The following is a 14300-nucleotide window of genomic DNA, read 5'->3' as shown; positions in this document are numbered from 1 at the left end:
TAAATAGCCTAAGAACAAAAACGACTCTGACCTCAACCTGCTGCTTAGAGAACAAAACTCAAAATCAACAGCACAGTCAATAAGGCAGAAGCCAGCTTACTTCCAAGAGAAACACCTTGCATTTGTTGCAAACCTACCTCACTGACCCCAAACATGCCATGAACTGTCAAAGAGTGATTCATTACTGCTGAAAATGAAGGCAATCATATTTCCTGTGATTAATGTTTAAGTTGTTGACAGTGTCCCAAATTTTGGGGAAATGAGACTTCACAAATCATTACATGTAAGTTGCAAAAAATCACAGTTTGCAGAAAATTAAAGAACAGTCTGTTACTAGCTCATACAGGTGCAACTTGCACACACTCAGTTTCTTCATTTATATAAGCATTAAATATCACCAGGTTCTTCTGCTCCCCTTTATAAAAGTTAAACTGGGTCAAGGAACTATCACACGAATATGTAGGTGCCAAAGCAGCTTGGAATTTGGATGTTTTTTGGCTTGTCCAGAGCTGCGGGTGGCCAGCAATCCCTGAGCCGGTTCTCTCTTGTACACGACAGTCCTGTGAATCAAATTCTCCAAAGGAGGAAGTAGGCAGGAGCATGTTCTCATGAATGACTCACCTCCTCTCCTTCCAGTTTTCTATCCATGCTCCACTCATGGAATTTTTCTCCATTGTCTAAAGTACATTCATCCCTAAAGACTGAAGGATAATACTAAAACTCTTGGCACAAGAACATACTGAATTTTCCACTAGACAATCCCCTTAAATGAAGCTCAGAAACACCCTTACTCTTGTTGGACTGCTCTAGAAAACATAAGTAAACAGCAAAGTGTCTGGGTTTTATACCCTTCTACACTGTTTACAAAGTGCAGACTGGGGTAGTAAGCACTCATTGGATTTAGAAATATAAAATACACCAACATTTTAAAATCTAGGCCTTTTATTAAGAATTCTAGAGTTTGAGTCCAGCCTTTCAACATCAAAAAAACCCATAAATTCATATTCCCAAAATTCATAGCCAGTTTATACTCATGTCAACCATGAGCTTTCTACTTGTAGTGATTTTGAAAGATGAATCAAAAATATTGGCCTATTATCATATTTGTATATTCTCAGCAATAAAGAAGGCTAATGATGTCTTATACTCTTTATAAATAATAAACATTGAAAGGAAGATGTAAAATAAACGAGGTAGCTCCTTTAACTCTATCATTAGGATGGTGGGTGGGAAGGAGTCTGCAGATGAACTAACCTGCCTACCAATGCAGGAGACACAAGAGATGTGGGTTCGATCCCTGAGTCACGAAGGTCCTCTGGAGGAGGGCATGGCAACCTACTCCAGTATTCTTGCCTGGAGAATCCCACAGACAAAGGAGCCTAGGGGGGCTACAGTCCATAGAGTTGCCAAGAGTCAGACACAACTGAAGCAACTTAGCATGCAGATAATGTACGAAACAGGGGGGCAGTTCAAACTCGAAGATCATAACTTACTTCAGCAAAAAGCACTATTAATTACATATTTAATCGATATTTCCCATAGCTCAACATTTTCATCTGAGGTCAAAGTTTGGATGTAACAGGTTGGGTGGGGGTTCCATATTTTACATACAATGGAGTCTTTTGCATAACAAATGAAATAGCACATTTATCTAAAAGTTCTAAAACTTTGTTACAACACTGTTTTAGACATTGGGCTGTATTATTGCTTTAAAGTGTGTTGTTGGTCTTAGCAAAGGTTTACTCAGCGGAAAACACTTGGGCAGTCCCCATTTATAATGCTCTTCCTACAGGAAAATACAATGCACTTAACAATCCATTTTCAAAAATCACAGTGTCAATAAGTGGGCCCCAGATCAAGAGCCACTTTTTTTCCCAGAAAATTAACTTTGTAAAAAAAAAAACAATCCTCAGAGTAGGAGAGAAACATTTAACATTAAAGATTCTCCTTTTCAAAAGACACTCACAAAACTGACTAACTGAAGCTATAGAAAACTTCCCTTTAAATATGTAACATTTTTCTTTCCAGTACCTACTCAAATATGGTCCATATTAGAAAAAAAGCATTCTGGTTCTCTGAAATACTTTTTAAATATGTTTTGACTTAAAAAGTTATAGCAACAACACTGACAAACAAGCATATACATGTTATAAACTATATTAATTCTCAAAATTAATTAATGAAAATTAATTTTCATTCTAAAATCCACTTTCAATCATCTCCTCCCTCTTCAACTATAAGTTCTCCAACATATAAAGGACAAAATTAAATACAAAAAGCTGGAACAAAAGATGTTCCCTGCAACTACAATCAATCTTCTTTTAAAAAATATTTTAGAAAACAAATCCTATAATCATTAGATGAACTTACCAGTTGGTCTCACACTGACATTTCCCCAAGTATTAGTTAGATTCTTTAATTTGAAACAATCATGGCACCTCGCCGATCACAGCCTTACTACATATGGCCACTTTCAATGAGGTTCTGAGAGCAAGATGAGTAAGGAATGCCTGATTGCAAATAACAGCATTTGGCCTGTGCAAAACTAGCTCAGCCGCAGGAGAGGTAAAATATTCAGTCACTGCTGTCCTGCTTTGGTCTACAGGACACTAACAAGAGTTCCCCAGTAAACCACCTGTCCACTCTATTAGATAAGTACTTAGAAAAGAGTTGAATCAATTTAGATTGCCCAGCATTGTTCTGAATTCAGTTTCACTTTTTTTTTTAAAGAATAGCATTTGCTACTTTATGGAGATGCTATAAATATTCCTCAGAAATCTAAAGGCATGTTTTCAGTTATAAGAATATCCAAGCTTAATTGTGAAGATTTGGAGTGTCTGGATTATAATTCTCTTCCTTTGCAAAACTGAATATGTTCTACCAGGATGTATAGCTAGATTTTTCTCCTCAATGAACTTTAATTCATTTCACCTTATTTTTGGTATCAATGTTCCACTAATCTGTTTTCCAAACTGACATTAGATCACGTGTGGCCAGCAAGGCACAGCCATTCACCCAGCTGGGACTGGAATGTTTTGCAGTCAAACGCATGTGTCATCATCCCATGGTTTAATGCATCAGTTTCCCTCTTCCGTTTAGAGACAGACCAAAGTAAATGAAAGGTTTCCACCAGCTCAGCTGAAAAACATTCTCATGGGAACTGTCAGTAGGGTCAAGAGGCAGAATTAGAAACATTTAAAAAAATTCCTTCTAGTCCTGTACAATTTTTAAAGTGATGCCCAGGGCTTTCCAAAAGGCAGGACCTTAATTCCTGCAGCCATTTTTCACTGAAGAAAAAAGAAAGAATTTTTTCTATATTCTATAAGTTTATTTCCACTTGAGTGTACAGTATCACTGAAATTTTCATTTTTGCACTGATGTGGATTCTGAATACCTCCTCTTAGGTCATACTCTTGAGTCCTTGCACATGAGCGTATGGTACTTTTACGTCCTCAATTATCTAGGTTCCTAGTGTTCAACCTGATGAGCTCTGACATTTCCACATGTTCCAATTTTGCTGAGAATCCAGAAAAATGTATAATAGGATCTGGGGTATTTGTGTGAATACATTAAAAGAAAAAAAAAAAAACAACTTTCTAATTCTGAATCAAAAAGCAGGTAAACGTATCTTAAAAGAGCCCAACCAAATCCCTCCTCTGCCTTTGCCCCAAATAAGTTCATTTATAAAAGAAATAATGCATAAATAGATTATTAAAAATCAAGATGCTTGAAAGATTAACTGAGAAGGTTTAGACGGGAAAATGGAGAGAACAATTAACTATAATGAAAAACAAATCTTAATTCTCTTAAGAAATGGTGGGGGGGGGGAACCCTATTTACTGATTTACAGCATGGAGAAGGAAAATTAACTTCTAAAGATTTTATGGCCATCATAAGATTTGCTGTAGACATACGACTGGTTGGATCTGGTCTGTTTAAAAAGAGTAAAAGTATAACCGATTTGGTTTTAGGAACATTATATACACACAGATTAGGTTTAGGTTAAGATGAATTGTGTGTGAGGCAGGACATCTAGTGCAGAGGTCAAATGGCAAGGACACCATATTAGCTTGGAATTTACAGTTCACACTGAAGATTCCTGTTTATAAAAGCAACCTTGATGGCACATTGGAATTACCTGGGAGCTTGAAAATACTGCTGCTTGGACTCCATATCCAGAAGTTCTGATCTATTGGTCTGGGGTGCAGCCCGAATAGTTAAAAATTTTCCAAAGTTCCCCAGGTGAGTCCAACGTGTAGCTAAGTTTGAGAACTATTGAACTGGAGTCATGATAGAACATTGGGTTGGGTTCATCTTCCAGTAAGCTCTAATTAGCCGTGAGAACTTCAGAACTTTCTTCTGAAGGAAGGAAGACCATTTAGAAACATAATGCAGGCATTTTCAGAAAGTCTATAACTATAACAATGTTGAGGAAAATGGTGATAAAACTTGCAGAAGGAAAGCATGTTCGGAAAGGTAGGCTTGTAGAAAAACCTGAATTAACCATAAATGAAAAATATTCCTGGATTGCTAAAGGGTGTCCCACTCAGTGCTAAGTTACAGCAAGTTTCCACTTGGAACGTCTAAATTCTGTTATGATTAGGTCTGCTTGCTTGCTGTTCGCTGGTTTAGTCACTAAACTGTGTCAGACTCTTTGTGTCCGCATGGATTGTAGCCCACCAGCCTCCTCTGTCCATGTAATTTTCCAGGCAAGAATACTGGAGTGGGCTGCCATTTCCTTTTGCAGAGGATCTTCCCAACCAAGGGATCAAATCTGTGTCTCCTGCATTGGTAGGTGGATTCTTTACCACTGTGCCATCAGGGAAGCCGAATTAGGTCTATAATAAACACTTTAAAGAAGAAATCTAATTTCCTGATTAGAGCTTCCTACCAGAGAGAGAATGTGTCCTCAGCCAGCAACAGACTCTCCATCTTAGGACCAAGACCATAAGCTCCATTCAGGCAAGGAACATCTTTGCCTTGCTTACCACCAGCATTCTGGCTCATTGGAGGTACAGAATAAACCCTGGGGAAATGACTCCCTCACTTACACATGGTCAAACTGCTCATGAGGTTTAACTCAGCGGGGCAGGGCATGGCAGGTCTCTTTTCCCATGGCTAATTAGAGCTCACTGGAAAATGAAGCCAACCAAATGTTCTATCATGACTCCACTATCCTCTTTAAACAAACGTTCCCTGTACTGTGACATGACACCAAACACTCGCCCATTGGCAAGGATCAATGAATTTTTTCTGCCAAAGCAAAAATAAAATTAATTTGATCTGAGAAATATCAATGAATGGATTTTTTCCCCCTAATTTTCTAGTGAGATCTCCACTTTTGCCCTGCACATGAAACCATCTAAATGAAGATAAGCAATATGCTGGGTAAGAAACCTCTTTCCCTGCCAATGGTAAAGAATGACTTGACATTTAGTGCCCATCAAGTGACAGTAACCTGAGGTTTTGCTGGAAAGAAACTAATTTTAGCACCATGACTTCTGAGTCTACTCAGGCAATCCTTCTCATGCACAAATCCCAAATTCTTCCTCTTACCAAGGGACTGGGAGCTCTCCTTTTCAGAGTCTGCTAAAGGGACACCAATATAAGCAGACACTGTGCTGAAGCGCAGTCTTCGAGGGCAGCAGGAAGCACAAAAGTCCCTTGCACTCTTCTACCAGCACACAGATGAACCCTGGGAAGGCGGCCCACAATGCCCAGGGGCTTAGAATAATGACAAACATGCAGATATAGGGAGCATTTCGGACACTTTAAGCATTTGGGTTTTTTCTTTGTCTCCAGATACTGGGAACCATGTGAGTTTGGGTAGAAAAGTAAAGAAAAGCCCAGTAGAAGGCCTTTTTAAATTATTTATCAAAGAGGCCTAAGATTTAGGTCCTGAGTCTGACATATAGTAGCCACATAACCTTGGGATAGTTATTTGACCTTCAAAGCCCTGCTGCTGCTGCTTCTTTTATAAAAGGAGAAATAACAGCAGCCACTCCATGAGACTATTGTGGCAATTAAATCAGACAATGTATATAACACTACAATTCTTGCATATAGGCAGTTCTTGATGATCATTTCCCTCTAGCTGTTAAATATGGAACATGATAAAGCAAGGAGAAGGCATGATCCCCAAAGTAAATGTTGTAAGAAAAAGGCATTTACTAGAAAGGACTGGTTGAGCTGCAGGAAGCGAGCTGATGTCTTTTTTGTGATTCTGTGACACTGATACTTAGAACATGTAAATTCTTTGGGTGGTCACTCTGGGTAGGGCCTCATTGTTTAAAGGAATTCACAAATTACTGGTGGGGAGAGTTAAGATCTACTCGTTATTTTTCCTGAACCAAACCAAAATATAGTCCTAAAAGTAAGACTCCTTTAGGTCTCACTTTAAGCGAGAGTCCTTTAAGGATGCCTGCTGCTGCTAAGTCGCTTCAGTCGTGTCCGACTCTGTGCGACCCCATAGACGGTAGCCTCCCCTGTCCCTGGGATTCTCCAGGCAAGAACACTGGAGTGGGTTGCCATTTCCTTCTCCAGTGCATAAAAGTGAAAGGGAAGTCGTTCAGTCATGTCCAACTCTTTGCGACCCCATGGACTGCAGCCTACCAGGCTCCTCCGCCCATGGGATTTTCCAGGCAAGAGTACTGGAGTAGGGTGCCATTGCCTTCTCCTAACAGGTCCTTAAAACAGCTTCTTAATGCCAAAGTTAGCAAGGGGGTAAATAAGAAATTCTAACATAAGTCTATCATGTTTAAATATTTAACTTGCAATGAACATGGAGTCTTTTAAAAAAAGTTTCATTGTGAACTTTTAGCTGAAAATTTCTTTCAACCTGTGCAGCAGAACTCATAAGACTACAGTTGGATGAGACCTAGCTAAGATCCAACAAAGCACATAATACAGACACTCTCTGCCTGAGTCCTACAGAGATGAAGTAACCAGCTCCGGCCAGGCCACAGCCAGCCTCTGGCTCTCCCATTTCTGGCTTTTTTTGCGGCACCATCCTATCTGATTTTCAAGCAACCTACAAATGAGCAAATATTAATAACTACAGACATAACGTCTATATACTTTGTTGGGAATTTCACAGTAAGAATTTTGAATTTGCAATTTCAAAAGTCAAGTACTAATACAAGAAAGTTTTTTTAAACAGCACAGTCTCCAAAATGCTGGATCTCAGCTCTTAACACACATACACACACACAACTGTTACATATTTACAAGAGTTACTTGTAGATTAAGAGTCATATTAATTATATTAAATGTTTTCTATAGAACACAAGATTTAATCTCCAACTGTTTCACAAAATTAAGATAATAATAACAATAATAATAATAAGCAGCTCACCTCAAAAATTTCGAAGCCATAAATGTCCAAAACACCCATGACTTTCTTTCTCACTTTTGTTTGTGCCTTAAAAATAGTTTCAAATTGAAGGGTTAATTTAAGCATTACATATAACACTAAAAGCATAACAAGGACTATAGACGTAGATTACAAGTTAGTTGTGTCTCAGGCCTAGAAGAATAGAATTTAGGTTTTTTTAAACACATGAAAGAGGAAAGCCAGTTTATATTTGAAAAGTGTTTATTTGAAAACTCTAAACAAATTTAGTATTTAAAGTTTTTCCTAATTTGTTTTTCTTATATTTATATAAAGATTCCATTTGTATGGAATCTCCCCAAAATTTTAATAATAGATGATTTAAAGAAGGTGTCATTATGCTTTCTTTATCAGTGCTATATTAGATGCTTAATTATAAAAAAAGAGATCATAGGGTCTTTCAAAACCATCTAGTCCAATACTCTCATTTTCTTGAAGAATATATTATAGCTAGACTGATCCAGTGACCTCTTCAGCCAAGTGTGCATAACTAGTCACCAGATGAGTCACAACCAGGACCTAGGATGCTCTCTTTTGCAGTAACTCTGCAAATACCATGAGACTACTCACTGGTGAGATTTCTCATAACATGCATGCAAAACAAAAACAGAACTGCTGATAAATTCCAATCCTAAACAAGGGAAATGCTTTTCAAGGAACAATCTTGGTAAGTGCTAATCAATTACCTGATTATAAAATTAAAATATCCTTAACTTAATGTTTATACTCTGCATACCACTTATTACAATTATTTATTTATCTGTGTATAGAGATTCAGTACCTTAATGCTTTCATTGATTCGATTTACCAGCCATGAAAACAACCTGCTGTAGAGGTTTTTAGCCAGAGCATCACGGGCATAATAAGCCTATTAAAAAGAAAAAGAAAAACTCAATACCCACAATTACCACAATGCTTAATTTCAATAAAATAATGAAGATATTTTTAAAAGATATTGAAAACTCTTTTATTTCAAATTTCTTTTCAGAGCATTTTTATTGTGCTCTAGATGAACAGTCAAGCCATTAAGAAAACGGGAAATTGCTTATACCCAGTTATTATACTTTTTTGCATCCCAGGAAATTAACTTTAAACACTGCAAAGGCTTTCTCCACACGGATATTCATCTCAGTGTTATAGAACAGAGAAAAATCACAGGCAATTTAGATGTTCAACAACAGAAGCATAGTAAAATAAATAAATAAGTGCCTGGTGGAAGGGAAGTTACACAGTCATCACAGAATGATTGTTATAAAAATCAGATAATGAAATGAAAAATTCCTATTATGCTTTGTGATAATAAAACATATACATTTATTATAATAACAACTATTTTTTAAACTATTAGATGTAGGAAACTCAAAGGAAATACACTGAAAATGGTTTTGACTGATGAGATCTGTAGTTATTTTTCATCAATCAGTCTTTTGAGCATCTAGAAGAACTTTTGTAATAAGCAGTATAACAACATGTTGTTGGATAATACTTTGTATAATAAAAATAAAGTGCTTTCATTTCTTATCTGTTTGAAAGCTGTTCACAGCTACTTAACAAAGAATAGGTGGAAGACGTGGATGTTTCTCTCACCTTGATTTAGAATACAAAGGTTGGAGAAAGCTGGGTTTGGTCAGGAGGCCTAACAGACCCTAAATAAACGTACTGGGTGCCAAGGGTATGCAGGAAGTAAGTACTAGTGATACATCTGATACCATTGCTCTGGGGACAGGCCTGGAAATGGGCAGCAGCAGCCCAAGAAGAAATTGGCCTCAGGAAAGAAGAGGTTCTGTTGCTGTTTTTAAGACTAGACATATGTGTGTACTTCATTGTTTATAAACAGAAAGTTGGGCATTACAGTTAAAGTAAATCATTATATTTTTATTTTATAAAGAATACAAAATACTAAATTATGTGAAAATTCTTTCTCTACAATTCTTCTGAAATGAAGTGTGACAACTTTAATAACAGACTCACTCCATGATAATATACTACAGCTGGGAAGAGAGTACCTTTTCCCTTTATCTGATACTTCCATGCTAATCCCAAACCTGTCTCCCAAAGTCTCAGCCAGCTACTCCAATAAGGGTAGAAAATTCACCTAGACATTGGTAAAAAAATAAAACCTGACTGTCCAATACTATACGTGAGGTGGGGGCTGGAGGGCAGAGGGAATAATTCCACAGAAGAAAATGTATATATAAAATGCTGGCACAAAGACAGAATGTTTAATTTAGAAGAACAGTCTTTCTCCAATACCCTTTCTTCTAGGTTTTGTTCTGTTTTTTTTTTTTTTTTAAATAGATATTTTAAGTGCCTAGAACAATGCTTGGCACATAGTCTGCAGGTGTATTTTGAAGTGTCCTCATCCTCTTCTTCAGCCTCATAAACCTAGATAATTCTTCCTTAATCCTTTCCCCTTTCTTCTTATAAGATCAAGTCATTTCCAAACACTACTTATTTACAAACAGACCCTATTTCATCATCACATCATCCAGCTCTCCTAACTGTATGCAATTTGCTATAAACAAACCACTGTTTCAGTATGCAACTGAATGAATAGTGACAACTTATTCTGGTAAACTGCTTTATATTTTTTAAAGTGTAACCACTGACAATCTTAACCATCCTTGTTTCGTTCAAATACTTATTTAGAAGTCTCAAACTCAGATGCTTTCAGGGACTGCACAATAGAAATCAATGGGAAATAGTGGGGTCCAAGTGAGCTAGAGACTGCATTCCAGGTTAAAGGCACTCAACTTCAAAATTTTAAAACCAAGCTAACATGAGAAAACAAATAAGCCAAAACTACGATTTCCTCAAATATTCATCAAATAAAGTACACCTACAGAGCTGTACCTGGCCTCACGGATGTCAGTTTGCTACCTGTAGTTTTTTGGGTCTGATTGCTGCCACCTCATCTCCACAGTACCATCCTCTAAAGGAAGGTTTATTCCCATATAAGGATCGTGAGTAAGGAGTGTAGAAATGAGGGAAGACACCAAGTGCACAGACTCGCCATCTCAGATTCTAAGCACAAATGACAGGACTGTTTCTGCAGCTGATGAAGCTCTTAGAGAAAAACCCCAGGAGGAATCTGCTTCCATGATGATGTCCAGTATCAGGCGTGACCCAGGACAGTAGGGTAAGTGGAGACACAGAGATGCATGGGCACAGGGCTCACCTTCCGGGAGCTTAGAGAGGAATATGGGAGGTCAAACAATCGAAGGGCAAGTTCCAAAGGAGTTTGCAGGAGAAAAATGAGCTCAGAGAAGGAAGAATCAGGGCCTTATGATCACGGAAGGCTTCCTAGATGAGGTACAATTCAAGGACCAGCTAGACAGCAGAAGGAATTAGCAATGACATGGATAAGCAGGAGCAAAGGCCTCCGGTAGAAATAAGTATGGCATTTAGAGAACTATCAGGGAATAAACTGGGAGAAGTCATTTAGGATCAGATGACAGGGACTCTGGGAGCCAAGGCACAAGTATGTGGTAGAAGCTGAACAATAACTCTGTTTTGAGTTCCTGTTATTTCAATATTAGTCATTCCATCTGGGGAAAGATCTAAATGCCTTGGGGAAAATGAGGCATAGGGCAATAAAGATGATAATGGGGCCCAAGAATTGAAGTTATGAGGAAAAGGTAATAAAACAAATCACATCTTGTAGGAATAAAAATCTTTTAGGCCATAAGACTGGTAGAAACAAACTCTCTGAATCCTGCAACAACAACAACAAAACTAGAATAAGAAGATGAATAATCTGAGATCTCAAGCCAATTCTTTTATGTCAATAGTTAAAAGAATGGGGGAAAGTTTTACCCAGTGATGCAAGGTGACTCAAGATTATACATGTAAGAGGCACCTGGGTCTGATTTCTCTACAGGATGATTAAAAAGCAAGAATAAAACACACACTAAAATACATCCATATATGAAATATTCCTAAAGCGCCTCTTAAACAGACTTTTTCTCATCGCATCACTATATACTTCACCATCCCCAATCTATTGAAATATTCTCAAAATGGGACCTTGGGATGGACAGTGGCAGCAGCAGCAGCAGCAACTGGGAATTTGTTAGAAATGCAAATTCTCCCATCCTACCTCAGACATACTGAACCAAACACGCCAGGGGGTATGACCTGCAAACCAGGTCTAAGAAACCCTCCAGGTGATTCTCATGCACCCTCAAGTTCGAGAACCACTGTTGCACACAATCCACTCTGACATCATTTCTAGCCATGTAGCCCTGAATCCTCTTTACATATTTATAGCCTTAGGTTAAAGCGTCTGCCTGCAATGAGTGAGATCCGGATTCGATCTGGGTTGGTAAGATCCCCTAGAGAAGGAAATGGCAAGCCACTCCAGTATTCTTGCCTGGAGAATCCCATGGACAGAGGAGCCTGGTGGGCTACAGTCCACGGGGTCGCAAAGAGTCGGACATGACTGACTGACTTCACTTTCACTTCACTTTAACCAAGCCTGATCAACTCTTTTTTGCTATGTACTCCAAACCTGGCTCCTCTCACACTTTTCTTTTCAAAATATCATTTCGTCTATTCTTTATACATCTAAATCCTTCAAAGACTGGCTCAGAAACCATGTTCTCCAAAAATCCTCTTTAATCCCTTATGTCCCTACTAATGGTCTACACGGAGGCTTCCGCTGTGTGGGCTCAACCAATTTTTCTTGATGAAGCAAGTGACTCACCATCTGACTTTGAATGAGTGAGGTGGACAAGGACAGACATCATAGCAGTAGTAGTAACTTAGGAAGAAGGACACATAGCAGTTATAGCTAGAAAAGGATTGTTACACCTCAAATTTACATAATTATAAAGGTATAGTATTTTCATAGTCAAAACTGCTTGCCTAAAATAAGAAATCAATGTTGAAAGAAAGCTAAAAGCATGTATGTGTTTTGGGTTAGTAAGAAAGACTAGCTCAGAGCAGTAGAGAGAAAGACTAAGCCCACTCAATGTTTTGCCGATGCTTAAGTCTACTTACAAGGAGGATGAAAATACAGCTAGATAGAACAGGCTTGAGTGGGAAAAATCCTTAGTTAATCATTTAATTCTAGCCCATATCAACACTGACTGGTAGGAGAGTGTCTAAGCCATAGAACAAAGGATTTATACTGAAAAGGTCTATACAAGCTCCTACATATACAAGCATGCCGGAATACATCTGTTCATCCATCCTTGAACCAAAGGAGAGAAGACATAAGCAACTCAGACTTGTGTCTTAGAAGGACTCCACTGGCCTAAGTGTGGAGGGTGGAGGGGGAACAGTAAGAAAGGCAGGGAAGCCAATCTGGTCATTAAACCACAGCCAGCTCCCCCACTATCTTCTCCAAATCAATAACGGTGCTTGGGCCAAAAGTGTCGGGAGTCATCCTGGACTCTTCTGTGTCTTTCATCTCACATATACCAACGCATCAGCAAATCTCATTGCATCCCCTTTCAAAATATACTTCTCATTCCACTGCCGCCATCTGGTTCAAAAGCCACCATCGACTCTGGGTTAGCATACAACTGTGTGCTCCCCTGAGCTATGAATGTGTATCCCCCTCCCCCAAATCCATATGTTGAAGCCCCAGTGTGATAACATTTGGAAGTGGGGCCTTTAGAAGGCAAGTAGACTTAGATGTGGTGGTGAGGCTGGAGTCCCCATAATGGGACCAGTACCCCTAAAAGCTGAAGCTCCAGTACTTTGGCCACCTCATGCGAAGAGCTGACTCATTGGAAAAGACTCTGATGCTGGGAGGGATTGGGGGCAGGGGGAAAAGGGGGCAACAGAGGATGAGATGGCTGGATGGCATCACCGACTCGATGGACGTGAGTCTGAGTGGATTACGGGAGTTGGTGATGGACAGGGAGGCCTGGCGTGCTGCGATTCATGGGGTCGCAAGGAGTAGGACACGACTGAGTGACTGAACTGACTGACTGAATGACCCTTAAAAGGGGTGAAGACACCAAAGCTCATTTGCTCACTCCTTCTCTCTGCCATGTGAGGACACAGTAGGTAGGCAGGTGTCTGTATGTAAGGAAGAGGGCCCTCAGCATGAATTCGACTGTGTTGGCACTCTAATCTCAGCCTTCCAGCCTCAAGAACTGTGAAAAATAACTGTTTTTGTTTAAAGAGAATACAGTGTTCTGTTATAGCAGCCAAAGTGACTAAGACACCCTCTGTCCCTTATATTATGCTGTCTATACTGCAGCCAGATGACCCCTTACAAGGCAGATCATACCACCTGTGCTCACAACTCTCCAGCTATTTCTCAGCTCACTCAGCCCCTCTGCCCTGAACACCATGGGCCTCCCTTACTCTGCTCTATTTTCTTCTCTTTGTCCATTGCACTTAGCACCTGCTAGCTTGCTGTATGAATTTTCTAGGTCTACTGCTTTGTCTGGCTCCTCCTGCCAAAATTTTAAGCTCCACAAAGGCAGGGATCTTTGTCTGTTTAGTTTACCCTGTACCCCTAGTGCCTAAAACAATGCCCAGAATATAATATGACAGGATAATAGCCTGAAAACTAAAATTTTTGTTTCCACTTATACAAGATTCTGAAGACTTTTAAAACTCCCTTCCAGACATTATGTTTCACTCACCTGAGCCACATTCAGTGTAGTTGAAACTTTCTCTTGCTTGGCCTCGACCGTTCGGAAGCTGAAAGCTCGCTCTAGAACTGACTGGTCAATGCCGGTCAGCTCACAAATTTCTTTTAACTCTGTTGTAGGGGGAATGGTCACAAAGAGTTACTGCATATCTGCTGCTAATAATCAATCACTTTCAAGGCTTACAGTGTTCTTTCTAAATCATTTTCAAACCAATCAATGTAAAATATATAAATCAAAAGACTTCAGACTGAGCTGTAATTACATTTCTGCTCGGTTCACTAGAAAGTTTTTTCAAC

At 39.0% G+C, this 14300-nt stretch overlaps 1 protein-coding gene across 4 annotated transcripts in view; it reads right to left on the bottom strand.

Moving 5' to 3' along the window:
• MYO1B (myosin IB) overlaps positions 1-14300 on the bottom strand; it is a 193934-nt gene that overhangs the window by 42099 nt on the left and 137535 nt on the right. For all 4 annotated transcript variants that reach the window (XM_068968255.1, XM_068968256.1, XM_068968257.1 and 1 more), the window contains 3 exons: positions 13996-14114; positions 8172-8258; positions 7355-7420 (listed from right to left, as the gene is read on the bottom strand). In XM_068968255.1, the coding sequence (XP_068824356.1) occupies positions 7355-7420; positions 8172-8258; positions 13996-14114 (272 nt within the window). The remainder of the gene's footprint in view (positions 1-7354; positions 7421-8171; positions 8259-13995; positions 14115-14300) is intronic.

This window comes from Capricornis sumatraensis, chromosome 3, assembly GCF_032405125.1.
Source record: "Capricornis sumatraensis isolate serow.1 chromosome 3, serow.2, whole genome shotgun sequence".
Lineage (NCBI taxonomy): Eukaryota > Metazoa > Chordata > Mammalia > Artiodactyla > Bovidae > Capricornis > Capricornis sumatraensis.
This window is presented reverse-complemented; position numbering and strand designations above follow the sequence as displayed.